Source organism: Mesoplodon mirus (assembly GCF_964341445.2).
Source record: "Mesoplodon mirus genome assembly, chromosome: 3".
Lineage (NCBI taxonomy): Eukaryota > Metazoa > Chordata > Mammalia > Artiodactyla > Ziphiidae > Mesoplodon > Mesoplodon mirus.
In genome coordinates, this window is record NC_138978.1 from 6,310,473 (window position 1) to 6,323,860 (window position 13,388).

The window sequence follows — 13,388 nt, forward strand, 5'->3', positions numbered from 1 at the left end:
ACTGGAGTCTAGAAAAGAAAACCACAGACAACTGGAAGGGGTTGGTTGCTCCTTCCAAGGGAAGCTACCAAGAAGAAAAGAACAGAGAATGTCCAGTTAATTCTGCTGGAGTTAGAGCGTGCACTGGCCCCGTGCAGGTTGAAGGAGAAGCTCTCCTTGATTGTATCAGTGCCGGGGCTCAGCCACATGGGCCAACTCCACTGACGTGATCTGAGGATCTGGGGGGTTGAGAGTAGAGGTGGGGCAGGGAGAACAGCCTCTGCTAGGTTTCCCTTCTATTCAACCCAGTCAAACAGTATTTTCTGATGATCAGCTTTGCCCCAGGCCCTGGCCTATGTTCTGGGGATACAAGACTCTAGCACTTAGCTACTAACACACTAGGTTTATGTCACTTTGTGATCTTGTTTTTATCTGTCTTCCTCACTAGAATGTCAGCTCCAGGAGGATAAGGATTTCTGTTTGTTCTGTTCACTGCTGTGTCACCAGCACATAAAATGGTGCCTGGCAGAGTGTTGGTGCTCCACAGACGTTTATGAAATAAATGAATGACTTTCAACCAGTAATCTAAAATCAGAACTAAGTATCCTGGTAGACAACATGAAGGGGTCATCCCATCTTCACGCTCACTTGCCATCTGCCAAGCCCCAACACCAAACTCAACAAATGCAAAGCTGGAGACACAGACCTGGGCCTGAACACTAAGTGGTGAGCAAACTGCAGAGACTGTCTTTCTCCTTTGTGACCACCAAACATATTCTGCTTCCTAGCACCTCAGTACTATGCTGTATAGGTGTGGAAAATGCACTGGAATTTACCCATATAAACATACTTTGGGAAAATGTCCTAAAGCAAGTGCTGAAACATAGTATCACTTAGCAGCATGCAGCGTATTAGGAGAGGAAGAATGAAACGCTACCAGGAAATATAAAAAAACAGGCCAGCACTCTCGTGAACAAAGCAGTTAGGGGGCTACCAAGGCCATTACTACTTCTACCTAAGAGAGACTTTAGATTTAAGACGTAAGTGTGCCAGGAGAGAGGAGACAGTGCTAAAGGAGTTACTTCCTCTCAATGTAGGGTTCCCTTTTTTTTTTAACCTCCTGTTACCTTCCCCCAACCCTGAATTCTAGTTACCAGGCTAATATGGTATGTTTCACCTGTGAAAATATAAGGCTCCAATGTCATTATCCAGAGAGCGTTCCATGCATACACATTAAAATTGACTCTAATTCTGTTGCTAAGGAACCGCAGAAGGAAAGGGTTTTCCATCCTCTTCATTTATAAAATACCCACTTTGTCTGTGGGAGAACAAATGCAATCTCTCAAGTCCCCTTGTGCCCTGTTCTCATTTTAAAAATGAACAGAGAAAGATGATGGAGAGTGGCTGAAAGTGTATGCCATCTCCATTTCTTTTACACGTCCCTGAAAAGGAGATGGAAATCACGGCTTCAGTAACCCGCCACTCTAGGATTTACTAAGCTTCCAAGCTGAAGCTTCTCCCAGCACTCCCCCGCTTCAAGCAAAAATGAAAACTGTCCCATAAAAATTACTCTTTGACTTTAAAAGATTATCCTGAGTGGTGAGAAATAATATAGGCTACGCATATTCAACGTGGGGTTACTTCCCAGGTCTCTGTTCCGTCTGCATCACCCCAAGGCCTGAACACATAAACTTGCACGAACGTACAAACAGACACATACACACACACGGAACCCAAAAGCATGGCACAATTTGTTAGCCTTCTTTAAAAACAGAAACAAAAAACTAAAATTAGGGCTTGGGATAAGGAACTTAAAAACGTATTGGTTAAAGAAAATGAAAAAACAATGACCTTGTCTAAAAAGAAAAACATACATACTAACTTTGAGCATAGTATAAAGAGGAAGCCTAGAAAGCAATAAAGCCAAATATGTGAAAGGCAAGGTCGCAGCTGAATTTGTAGATTGAACCCAGAGGCAACTTCTACTGATAAGAAATGCTGAAATAAATTTTTGAAATATCTCTCCCCTTCTAATGCTTGGCCTATTTCATTTACTAAAGGATTCTAAAGTACATTTCTCTTTACAGCTTGTTACACAGTAGAATCTTTCTGCAAACTAAGTGACAAAATTGACTGCCTTACACCAACTTTTCTGCACATATAATTGATTTTTTAAAATAAATTTATTTATTTTATTTATTTATTTTTGGCTGCATTGTGTCTTTGTTGCTGCCTGCGGGCTTTCTCTAGTTATGGTGAGCGGGGGCTACTCTTTGCTGTGGTGAGCGGGCTCCAGGCACGCGGGCTCCAGGCGCACGGGCTCAGCAGTTGTGGCGCACGGGCTTAGTTGCTCTGCGGCATGTGGGATCTTCCTGGACCAGGCAGGGCTCAAACCCGTGTCCCCTGCATTAGGAGGCGGATTCCTTTTTTATAAATTTACTTATTTATTTGTTTGTTTTTATTTTTGGCTGTTTGGTCTTCGTTGCTGCACGCGGGCTTTCTCTAGTTGCAGCGAGCAGGGGCTACTCTTCATTGTGGTGCGTGGGCTTCTCATTGCAATAGCTTCTCTTGTTGCAGAGCACGGGCTCTAGGCACGCAGGCTTCAGTAGTTGTAGCATGTGGGCTCAGCAGTTGTGGCTCGCAGGCTCTTGAGCACAGTCTCAGTAGTTGTGGCGCACAGTCTCAGTAGTTGTGGCGCACAGCCTCAGTAGTTGTGGCACACAGGCTTAGGTGCTCCGCGGCATGTGGGATCTTCCCAGACCAGGGCTCGAACCCGTGTCCCCTGCATCGGCAGGTAGATTCTTAACCACTGCGCCACCAGGGAAGCCCCTTGATTTTTAATTTGGTGTCTCATTTCTAGAAGGACTTGACAATATACTTCACTCTATCCACACTATCGACTTCTTTAAACAAGAGTTTAATTCAAAGGCTGATGGGGTCAATTACAGAAAAAATAGTTCAGTTTCATTAATACTTGAAACATTAGGCAAACTTCACCTGAATCTACATTTTTCTTTTCTTTTTTTTTTTCTTTTCTTTTTTTTTTTTTGCGGTACGCAGGCCTCTCTCCCGTTGCGGAGCACAGGCTCCGGACATGCAGGCTCAGCAGCCATGGCTCACGGGCCCAGCTGCTCCGCGACATGTGGGATCTTCCCGGACTGGGGCACGAACCCGTGTCCCCTGCATCGGCAGGCGGACTCTCAACCACTGCGTCACCAGGGAAGCCCAACATTTTTCTTTTTTAATATTAAGGGACTGATTTTTACCATGGACCATAGTAAGAATACATGAGTGAGTAAAATAGATACCTTATGTATAAGAAATATGTCAACATTTATAATTTTTCTTATTTTTTTCTACTCTCATATCTAAGAATTAAGCTGTTCATAAGAAACAGTAACCAATTTAGTTTAAAATTAGAGGAAGGGTAATCAGTAGAGAGAAAAAGCTACTTTGATTCAATTTAAAAATTACTAAGTGCCTATTATGCGTTGCACTAAATACAACATGTCTATATTTTGGGTTCTAAGCAAACTGTAAAAATTTTCAGATTAAGATGACTTTAGAAAGTGAAAACTTTAATGTTATGATTCAGTTTATGTAAGTTTGTAATTACATAAAATGACGTATGTATGTGAAACAAAGTGCTTTGAAGAGAGTATGAAACCAGGAGACTGTGGTGAGGTTTCAACTCCCCTTTAATGTTTTTACAATAATGTTCTAACCAGAGGGAACATTCACATAAAATTTACAAAAGAAGAAAATGAATGGATTCATACTAGATGACCTCCTGTCATCAACATTTTTTGAACAACTTTATAAAATGTTTAACACTTCTGGAAAGTGGACCATTCCCCAAATAAATATAATACAATTAAGCCTTCCTCTATATTGAATACATAACATTTAAAACTAAGCCAAGATGACGGACCTCTTAAAGCTCACGTGCAGATCGGTAACTGTAGGCTGTGGGAAGTTCTCTCCCCCTTGTCACTGTCCCCCTCTCTCTGCTTTCACCTCCACTACCTCCTGCTGCTATAGGACCTTCACTCTGGGTTTCCTGTGAATTCCATTTTCTACAGCTGCTACACAAACAGTAAATAAAATTCCTTGTATTTGCCCCACTAAGCAGCTCTGTCTTCTGGCACATCCAGATGTCTGGCTTGAAAAGAGTGAACAATGAAAACAATGTTTTCTCGAGCAGACATTCCAAAAAGGGCATAACAAAGGCATCTGAAGATGCTGCTGGGAAAAGACACCATGGAAATAGCTGTGTGTATTCTGTGTAATTCCTTGACCAGCCACACGGGTTCATTGGATTACAGATATTCAGAAAATTAGTTTGCCATGTCATGTCAATTTTGAAAGAAGGATTTCCATTTGTATTTATGATAAACTGAGCTTTAAATTGAAGGATGGTTCAGATGTTTTAAAATTTACAAATTTGCAAATCCATGTACATGGCCAATTAAGGTTTATCGCCACCACAGATTAACTATCTTTGGATAAAAATTTCAGAGGCTATTTGTATCTAGGCTGTTCACCTCAATGTATTATGTCAAGATTGGTATGAAATAGTTAAAGGGAAGCATATTTCAAGATAAAAGTTAGTTACCCAAGATGAAATGGAAACACTCCGTAGGGACATCCTAAGCAACAAAACCTCTCCCTTACGTAACACCTGGAATTTTGTGGAAAGCTAATTCAACAGGAAAATAATTTCCAAAACACGGCCAAGTGGATGGGAAGCAAAGGGTGAAATGCACAGCTCAGTGAAGCACCCAATCTTACAACCTTGCAAGTCAGGCCAAACTCCACAAGGAAAATGCAGGCCCTGAATTTCAAAAAGAATTCAATTAGCATCCCCAGTATTTCCATAATCAACAGCTGAATGCTAATTAAGAGCACAGTATCAAGCAGCAATGGAATCCCAGTGCAATAAGCAACAACACAACAGCGCAAATGCTACCTTCAGCTTGCATGCATAAATAAACAGAATTAATAACTATCCAAGCATGGAAGGGTGACTTAATGTGTTTCGATTAGGCACAGTTCAGCCTGGGGCCTTTGTGTTATATTTAAATGTGCTCATCATGTTTAATTAAAAACCTAATAATCTAGGGTTTGGGGTTTGTTTTTTTTTTTTAAAGTTCTGATCTGTACTTTCCTTCTCTTTCTCTCCTCAAGTTCTACTGATCTGGATGGCTTCCTGAAAAGGAACAATATTTTTAGCATAATGTAAGTGAAACTGGTTAAGCATCTGTGTCACTCTCCAGTGCAGCAAGCAGCAAGCCATTTGCTTTGGCTCCATCTTTGCCCATACCATGGTGTTCAATAAGCTTCATGAATTAAAGCAAAAGTGCTGCTCTGATCTGACCTGGTTTATTTAGCCTGAAACGCCGTCACGAGCTAGCTACCAAGGTGTTTCTCACAGTCTCTCCTCTAAAACAGAGTTCATTTGTCACTATCTGGCGTAGAATTTGATAGAAATTGGCAAAAATCTGGCTTCAGTTCAACAGAATTTAAAGTATCTCAGCCCCAAGGCAACTTCAATAAGAAATACCATATCTGTAAACACACAAAGTGTCCAAGGAATTACTGAGAGAAACGTGTGAAATGAAAGGCCTCCTACTGTATAATTCTGAGGCCTAAGATGTCAAGGATTAATGATTATCTGAAAGACCTGGGAAGAAGAGGTCGGGTGATATTATTAATCATAATTTGGGAACTTTTCCCGAAAGTAAAGCTTTTAAGGTTAGCACTGGATGCATATAAAAGTTTTTCTCCTTGATGCTGATGCGTCATTATTAACAATTACAAGTTTTAAAATGCTGGCTTGAGGACAGTGTCACTTAGAGCGAAGAATCTTTAAAAACAATCATCTTGAATAAAGAGCTGTCAGTACTCCTCAAGCGCCTCAAAGGCAGAGACCTCATTCTCACTGTTAGAAAGTCCTCACTCTTAATATGTCTACAGACTAGAAGGACAGTCAACTCAGAAATAAGGACCATGAGGAACAAAACTGGTGATGGCGGCACAAAGGCTACACGAGGCAGCAAAGGATGAGCCACCAGTGAAGGATGTGGACAGGAGACACGGCTCAGCAGAGGGGGCGCTCGCCACGGGATGGGCCGGGGAACATGCCAGGCCTCGAAGGCGGCTAGGGTCCGGGCCTGGGTGGGCAAGGGAGGAGTCTGTCCTCAGAGCAGAGGACCCAGGAGGTGCCCAGGCTGTCCGCTCCCAGCACAGCCAGGGGTTCCCACGGGTAGGTGCTCACTGCACCAACCCTCTCACACAGAGAGTCTTGATTCAGGTCAGTGAAAGGAAAGCGAGTTCATCGACACTGGCGTCAGGTCAGATGTTGGGTAGTTGGGTCAGATTCATATACTGGAGGCGATGAAGTTTAAAAATAACTAGAATGTCCAAGTATATAGAACATTGAGAGGGGAAAAAAAAAAAAGAGGCAGGCTCACGTATTTATTTGAGTTGGGGCCCATTTATTTTGCTTATCCTTGTGATTCCTGGGGTGAGAAAATGTGGGAAATTCAGCAGAAGGGGCCACGTGCACAGAGCAGGCGTTTACTCACAGCCAACACCAGGCTAAGGGTAAGAGTCGTGTTGGTTTACGTGCCCTGCTGCCACATAAACTGATTCAAAGAAGTGCTGTGGACACGTTCATCTGAAGCTTCCCTCGGCCTATCAATTATTCAATCACTCTCTCTCATTCACTTTTGAGATTTCAGAAAGTGAAGCTTAACTTCCTATGAATAAGGGAACCGTTTGATCCTTAGGCTCTGCAAGGGCTGGACGACTGCCAAAACATTTCTCAAAACTTACACTAAAACAAGAAGCAAACACGATAAAAATGAGTCCAGACTGACAAGGATTTACGCAGTTAAAGACCATTATCCGGGACTCGGAGTGGGCAGCGCTCTGGAGTCGTGGTTCATTTTTCAGAATTAAGCTGGGCTTTTCCCCATGTGTCAGATCCCGCCCGCCCCCCTTCATCCTACTGTCTGCGAAAAGTCCCAAAGAGGCAGCCGTGGGGACACGGCCCACACTGTGCCCGATATAAGCAAGGGCTGCCGGAAAAGGAAGCCAGATTTCTTTCAAGCAGGAAGAGCTTTCTTTTAAGCTGGAATCTGAAAATTCCAGAGGGAATGAAAGGTCAAGGGAAGAACGAATGGAGGGGGAGAGAGTCATGGCCAGTGAGGAGATGGAGAGGCAGCAGTGAAAGGGGAGGGACGACGGGGCGGAAGAAGAGGAGGGACCAAGAGGAACCGCACACCAAGTGAAGGAGCGGGAGTCTGAAGCAGCCACCGCAGCTCGTCAGTACTGACCAGGACCTAGGGTGGGTCACACGGGCCACATGCGTCCCATCCCCTTATGTCTGTCCTCCACAAAGGCTTTTTGTAGCATTTAAAATTTTTATCCATCAAATCTCTTACCTCCTTCTCACATAAATAGGTCTACAGTGGAAAACAACATCCATATGACTTTTTTAAAAAGCTGAAGTATAGTTGATGTACAATGTTGTGTCAATTTCTGTTATACAGCAAAGTGATTTGGTTATACATATATAAATATTTTTTCCATATTCTTTTCCATTATGATTTATTACAGGATATTGAACATAGTTCCCTGTGCTACACAGCAGGGCCTTGTTGTTTATCTATTTTATATATAGTAGTTTCTATCTATTAATCCCCAAATCCTAATTAATCCCTCCCCCACCCCCTTTCCCCTTTGGTAACCATGAGTTTGTTTTCTATGTCTGTTTCTGTTCTGTAAATAAGTTCATCTGTGTCGTATTTTAGATTCCACATATAAGCAACATCGTATGGTATTTCTTTCTCTTTCTGACTTACTTCACTTAGAATGATAATCACTAGGCCCATCCATGTTCCTGCAAATGGCATTATTTCATTCTTCTTTTATAGCTGAGTAATATTTCATGTTATACACACACACACACCCCCCAACATCTTCTTTATCCATTCATCTGTCAACGGACATTTAGGTTGCTTCCACGTCTTGGCTATCGTAAACAGTGCTGCTATGAACACTGGGGTGCAGGTATCTTTTCAAATTAGAGTTTTCTCTAGATACATGTCCAGGAGTGGGACTGCTGGATCATATGGCAACTCTATTTTTAGTTTTTTAATATATGACTTTTCAAAACAACTGAGTTTAACATTTTCACTTCGGCCACTATCTGAATAACAAATATTTAAGATGTTTCCATCTCTCTACTAATCATGTAAGTTTTAACATTTTAAATTTCAAAACAGCAACAGCAGCTTCATCATCAGTCTCATGCTGTGAGGAGTGCAGAGGGACTGCTGAAAAGGCCCTCTATTCCTGAGCCTTCAAGGGCCACTTCAGTCCCCCGTGCTGCCTCCCAGTCCTCTCCCATTCCATTCCTCTCAACCCCAGCCACCAGCATCTGGCACCCATCCGGCACCCGTAGCCATTCCGTGAACATGCCCCCTTGGCTCTCCACTCAGCAGACATCCAGGCTGTGCTACTCCATCCCCAGTCTCAGGCCTGGACTCTCACAACAGCCCCCAAAGCCCATGCTTGACTCAGCAGCCAGAGGGCCCATCGGCAGATCGATTCCCTCTGCTCTGAAGCTGCTCAAGCTGCTCGTGCAGAGCAAACAGCAAGGCCCTGAACATGGGTCCACAGGCCACCCTGACCAGCACCCCCACCTCTCCTACCGCTCTCCCCTCAGACACATTCCTGCCTATTTCTCAAACATGCCATGCCAGGCGTGCTTTCACCTTAGGGCCCCCGACATCCAAAAGGCTCGCCTCCTCACTTCTCTAAGGCCTCTACTCAAATGGTGCTAAATGGTGCTCACCAGGCGTTTCCTGAGCCTCCTTACAGAAGACAGCCCCCTACCCAGTTCATCCTCATCCTCACTGCCCTACTGTTTTCCTCAGCCCATGTCTCACCCCTTGACATACACTGATTTACAGATGGTCTCCCCTCGTGAGGCGGGGCCTTGTGTTCCCCTTGATGGCTCCTAACACAGCACCTGGCACATAATAAGCCTTTGATAGATACTGCTGAAAAAATGAAAGAGCAGGATCAGGAAAGCCATACAGTTTCTAAACAGTCTTCCTTAGAGTTTCTAAACAGTCTTCCTTAGTGTAGTTTTAAATACAGGCAAGGAATTTACAATCAATCGATATGTGTATCAGTGCCAGCCCTCATCTTAATCTCGTTCAACCTAAATGGCAAAGGTCAAGCGGTGACATTCCTACTGAAGACTCTATTTGCAAAAGCACAAGAAATCTCTCAGTCTTTTATAGCAATTCCTTTCCAAAGTCACGAGATGGGGGATGTAGCTTCATGAGAACTCTTTCTGCTGGGATAAAATCCATGGGTTTGAAAAATCTGTATTTGTGGATACATTTCTATCCCCCCACCGTCTTTAATGGGCCACACTAACAGAATGAATATGAAAGATCCACTGTATTTATTTAATCGAGTCCCCGCTTCCCGCTCTTGACTACTGTCCTTCAGCAGGTTAGGGACCCTGCCAGCCTACACAATAAAAACGGGGTAGCAGCCCTACTCTAGGTTGGGTACCAACTGGTTTTAAAATGATTGTGTCTTAATACCGGGAGGTATCAAAAGCTAGCTTGCACCCAAAACAAACCAACCGACCCAAACTAATTTTTTTAAAGAACAACTATTAATTTTTCTCCCTCTTTCCATGACACCTGGGAAAATCTTTCCCATTATCTACAGAACCAATGCTTACTAAAATCAAGTCTTTCCATACAGTTATGAGGCTTCAAGGCTCCCTCCCTTGACTGACAGATGCCATGGACAGCCTGCATCCACGACTGGACCTTGGGAGAACAGCGAGAGGCAAGCCCCCGACGCCCTGGACCCAAGGCAGACCCCGCCCCTTGCCCCACCCCCCGCCACAGCCCCGCCAAGACCCGAGGCAAAGCATCCCTCACCCACCACCCCCGCAAGCTCACCACTTCGTCCTCGGTCCAGCTCTTCTCAATCAGCTTGGGCACAGGCTTCTTTACCAGGCGCTGTAGGGCTTTGCCAGCATCGTAACCGCTTTCATGAAGCTAAAACAATAACAAGAACTTTAGTCTGCTAACTGCACCAAATAACAGAACTGAGAGCAAATCAATAAAGGCGGGACCCTGCATTTACTCTACCAGAAGAGTCATGAGACGAGCATACAAGACTCAGAGCCATTTTAGCCAGCATGATAATTCATTCTTATCCAACACCCCCCCCCCAAATTCAGCTGTTCTGCAAAAGGGAAACAGGTAAGGCAGAGAATATTCTGGCAGTAATAGAAACAGGATTAAGAGTAACAATGACATTTATTGAACATCTGGTCTGGGCTATTGCTAAGTACATTCCATTAACTCATTACCATTCTTAATCCTATGAGGAAGGTCTTCTCTCACTTAATCTTACGGGGTAGGAACTATCGTCACCCATTTTACGTATGAGAAGACTGAGGCATGGAAAGGTCAAGTAAAGGTGCTCACCACACTAAGCCAGCAGGTGGTGGAGCAAGACTCAAACCCAGCCAACGTGACCTCTATCTTGTCCCATTTTCCCCAAAGTGACCCAAAGACATGCTAGATCATGTTCTATCCCATTAGTATTTCTTACCTTTCAACTGTAGTAATTTCACTAAGAAAAATTTCAAGTACCTAAATATAAAAGCTTTAAGTCTAATTATCTAACAGTATACTAACTTTTCAGTACCTATACATGAAGACGCTGGTTTATCTACATGGTCCTTTTAGGAACAGACTTCTCTCTGGTCAAAGCTACTGAACTTATTTTTCACTCTATATCCTTTTCAACCCTGGGCAGTGCCTGGCACCCCTGAACCCTCTCTATCTTGCAAAGATATGCTTGCCTTGGCTCCTGTGACCCTCTCCACTTCTGGTTCCTAAGTCTCAACTTGCAGTCAATGCAGAGAAGTAGCAGGTAGAAAAATCCACTGGCTCAGTCGACCTCCCCAAACTATGGCTGTCCCTCCAAATTTCTCACTGGAAATCTGCCGTTCCTTTACAGATCTATTTCTCTGACACAAGCATCTGTTTTGGCTAAGACCTGTATCTCCAGTACCTAACACAGTCTGTAGCATAAGGTGATACACAGAAATACTTCTTAAGTTAATAAAGGCCTTCAACTATTGTCCTTAGGTGGACTCAACCCAAATCTAAATCTCAGTGTCTTCGAATTCATTAAGCCTGATGTTGGCTGAGTACCTATTATGCTCCAGGCCACACAGCAGACCCTGGGGATACAGCAGTGAGCAAAAATGCCCTCATGCAATGGACATTCTGATCTTTTCACCAGTGCTTCAATCCCTTATTTGAACAATTCACCAGCTTTTGCTGAATCCCCAGTACAAATACAGTACAAACCTTATTAACTGGTAAGTCACAGCTTTTATTTGCAGAGACTCACAAACTAGTGGGGATGTGCTGTGGGGATACAACACATACAAGGTAAAAAGTTCTAGCAGGTTACAGCAATTACTATCACCTAGGTGTAGGCCAGGAGCTACAGACGCAACCGAAGGAGAGAGCCCTGTGTTCCCCTCCTTAACAGAAGACTTCCAAGGAGACCCTACAGATTGCCTTCCTGGCAACTGCTGTAGCCCCAGGGCTGGGCATATAGTAAGCCTGTGATAAATATTTGTTTGTTTGTATGGATGAATAAACAAATAAATAAAAGTTTGAGACATACACATCAAGTCTCTCTTCTAATCGTTTAACTGCTATTGGAAGGGATTATCACAAATACCCATTTTCATTGCTTGTTCAGCAGAACAAAAAGTTATTAAAAATTAAAATTTCCCGAGTTAGTCTCCCACTTTACAGGGCCCCAGTTTAAGTCCAGACTATCCAAGGAAGTACAGGCTACAAGTTAATTATTAAGTCAACTACCTTAAAACAAAACGAAACACCTATAACAATGATCAATGCTGAATCCTGCTTTTGGTGGTGGTAGAGTTTGGGTGTGGGTGAGTTGTTATTTGTGTGGGGTGTATGTAATGCATATGAATGCTAGATACTAACTTACATATTTTTATGACATTCATCATTAGACTATTTTAAAAATAAAATAGTGCATATAAATATTATACTAAATAAACAAAATACTATACTAAAATACTAGAATGTGCAAATGTTTGAAAACCGTCCAATCTGGCCTCCTTTCAGAAGTATATAAAATAAAGTCAGCATTTCATACTTCGCCTGATACCCAGAACAAGCAGGTATTTGCCAAGTTCTATAATATAATGAGGATCTGTAATGAGAGCTTATTAACAGCATGGATCAGAACTGAATAAAAGGAAAAATTATATGGCTAATTTTTTTAAAAAGCACACGATAGTGACACTTTGAAATCAATTCAAGTTGATCAAATCATAAATTCTTAATAAAAAGCTCATGGCAAATTAACGACATTTTATAAGAGGTCATTATAGTAAATGGGGTAATTATAAGGAGAGTGATGAAAAACTATGGACTTTGGAGCCAGATTATCTGGATTTGAATTCTAGCTCTACTACTTACTAGGTGTGTGACCTTGGGCAAATTACTTATCCTCTTTGGTCCTCAATTTTGTCATCTTTTAAAATGAGTATAATAATAACATCTACCTCTTAGGGCTATTGTGAGGACAACATTAGAAAATGCATGTAAAATTGCTTAGAACGGTACCTGGCACATAGCATGCTAAATGAGTGTTAGCTGTTTATTTTTAAAAGGAAAGAGAAAAAAAATGAAGGAAGCAGTCTCTACTCAATTTTCATTAATTCTCTAGATTAGACAGTAGCCTTTTCAGAGACAGAAAAAAAAATTGTGAAACTATAAACAAACGCACTTATGTTTCACATAATTACTCACGTTAATAATTAATGAAATTTGATTAAAACTCTGGTACAGGACACAGAAAAAAATTTAAATCTTATACGGCTGAAAACAGGAAATTACTCACAAGAACATAAGGCGCATTCCAAAAGTGAACAAGTGAATGAAGTGAAGTCATGAATCCCTATGACATTCCTGCCTTTTGGTGAACCAAGGAGAGCTTTAAATGAGCTGGAAGAAATGTTTTGAGTGACTTGCTGAACTTGTGGTCGTTTGGTTTACTGGAGAGGCTAGCTCCTGCTTGCACGATGCCCCCAGTCAAATTTCTAGGGAGGTGCTTAGTAGAGAAAGACGTTTCCCCAAAACATATCCCAGCATTCACGCTTCCTTCACAAACCTTTATTTCAGATCATACTTTACCCTGAAAAAGCTGTTGCGACGTATGGGGCAACCTAAATAACGGGTAATTCCCTCCTCTCATTTGATCCACTGTCAGCCTGTCCTCTTAAAGTATTCCTCTTCCTGACC

At 42.5% G+C, this 13,388-nt stretch overlaps 1 protein-coding gene across 7 annotated transcripts in view; it reads right to left on the bottom strand.

Moving 5' to 3' along the window:
- RERE (arginine-glutamic acid dipeptide repeats) overlaps positions 1-13,388 on the bottom strand; it is a 432,591-nt gene that overhangs the window by 87,246 nt on the left and 331,957 nt on the right. For all 7 annotated transcript variants that reach the window (XM_082612291.1, XM_082612295.1, XM_082612298.1 and 4 more), the window contains one exon: positions 9,978-10,076. In XM_082612291.1, coding sequence (XP_082468417.1) covers positions 9,978-10,076 — 99 coding nt within the window. The remainder of the gene's footprint in view (positions 1-9,977; positions 10,077-13,388) is intronic.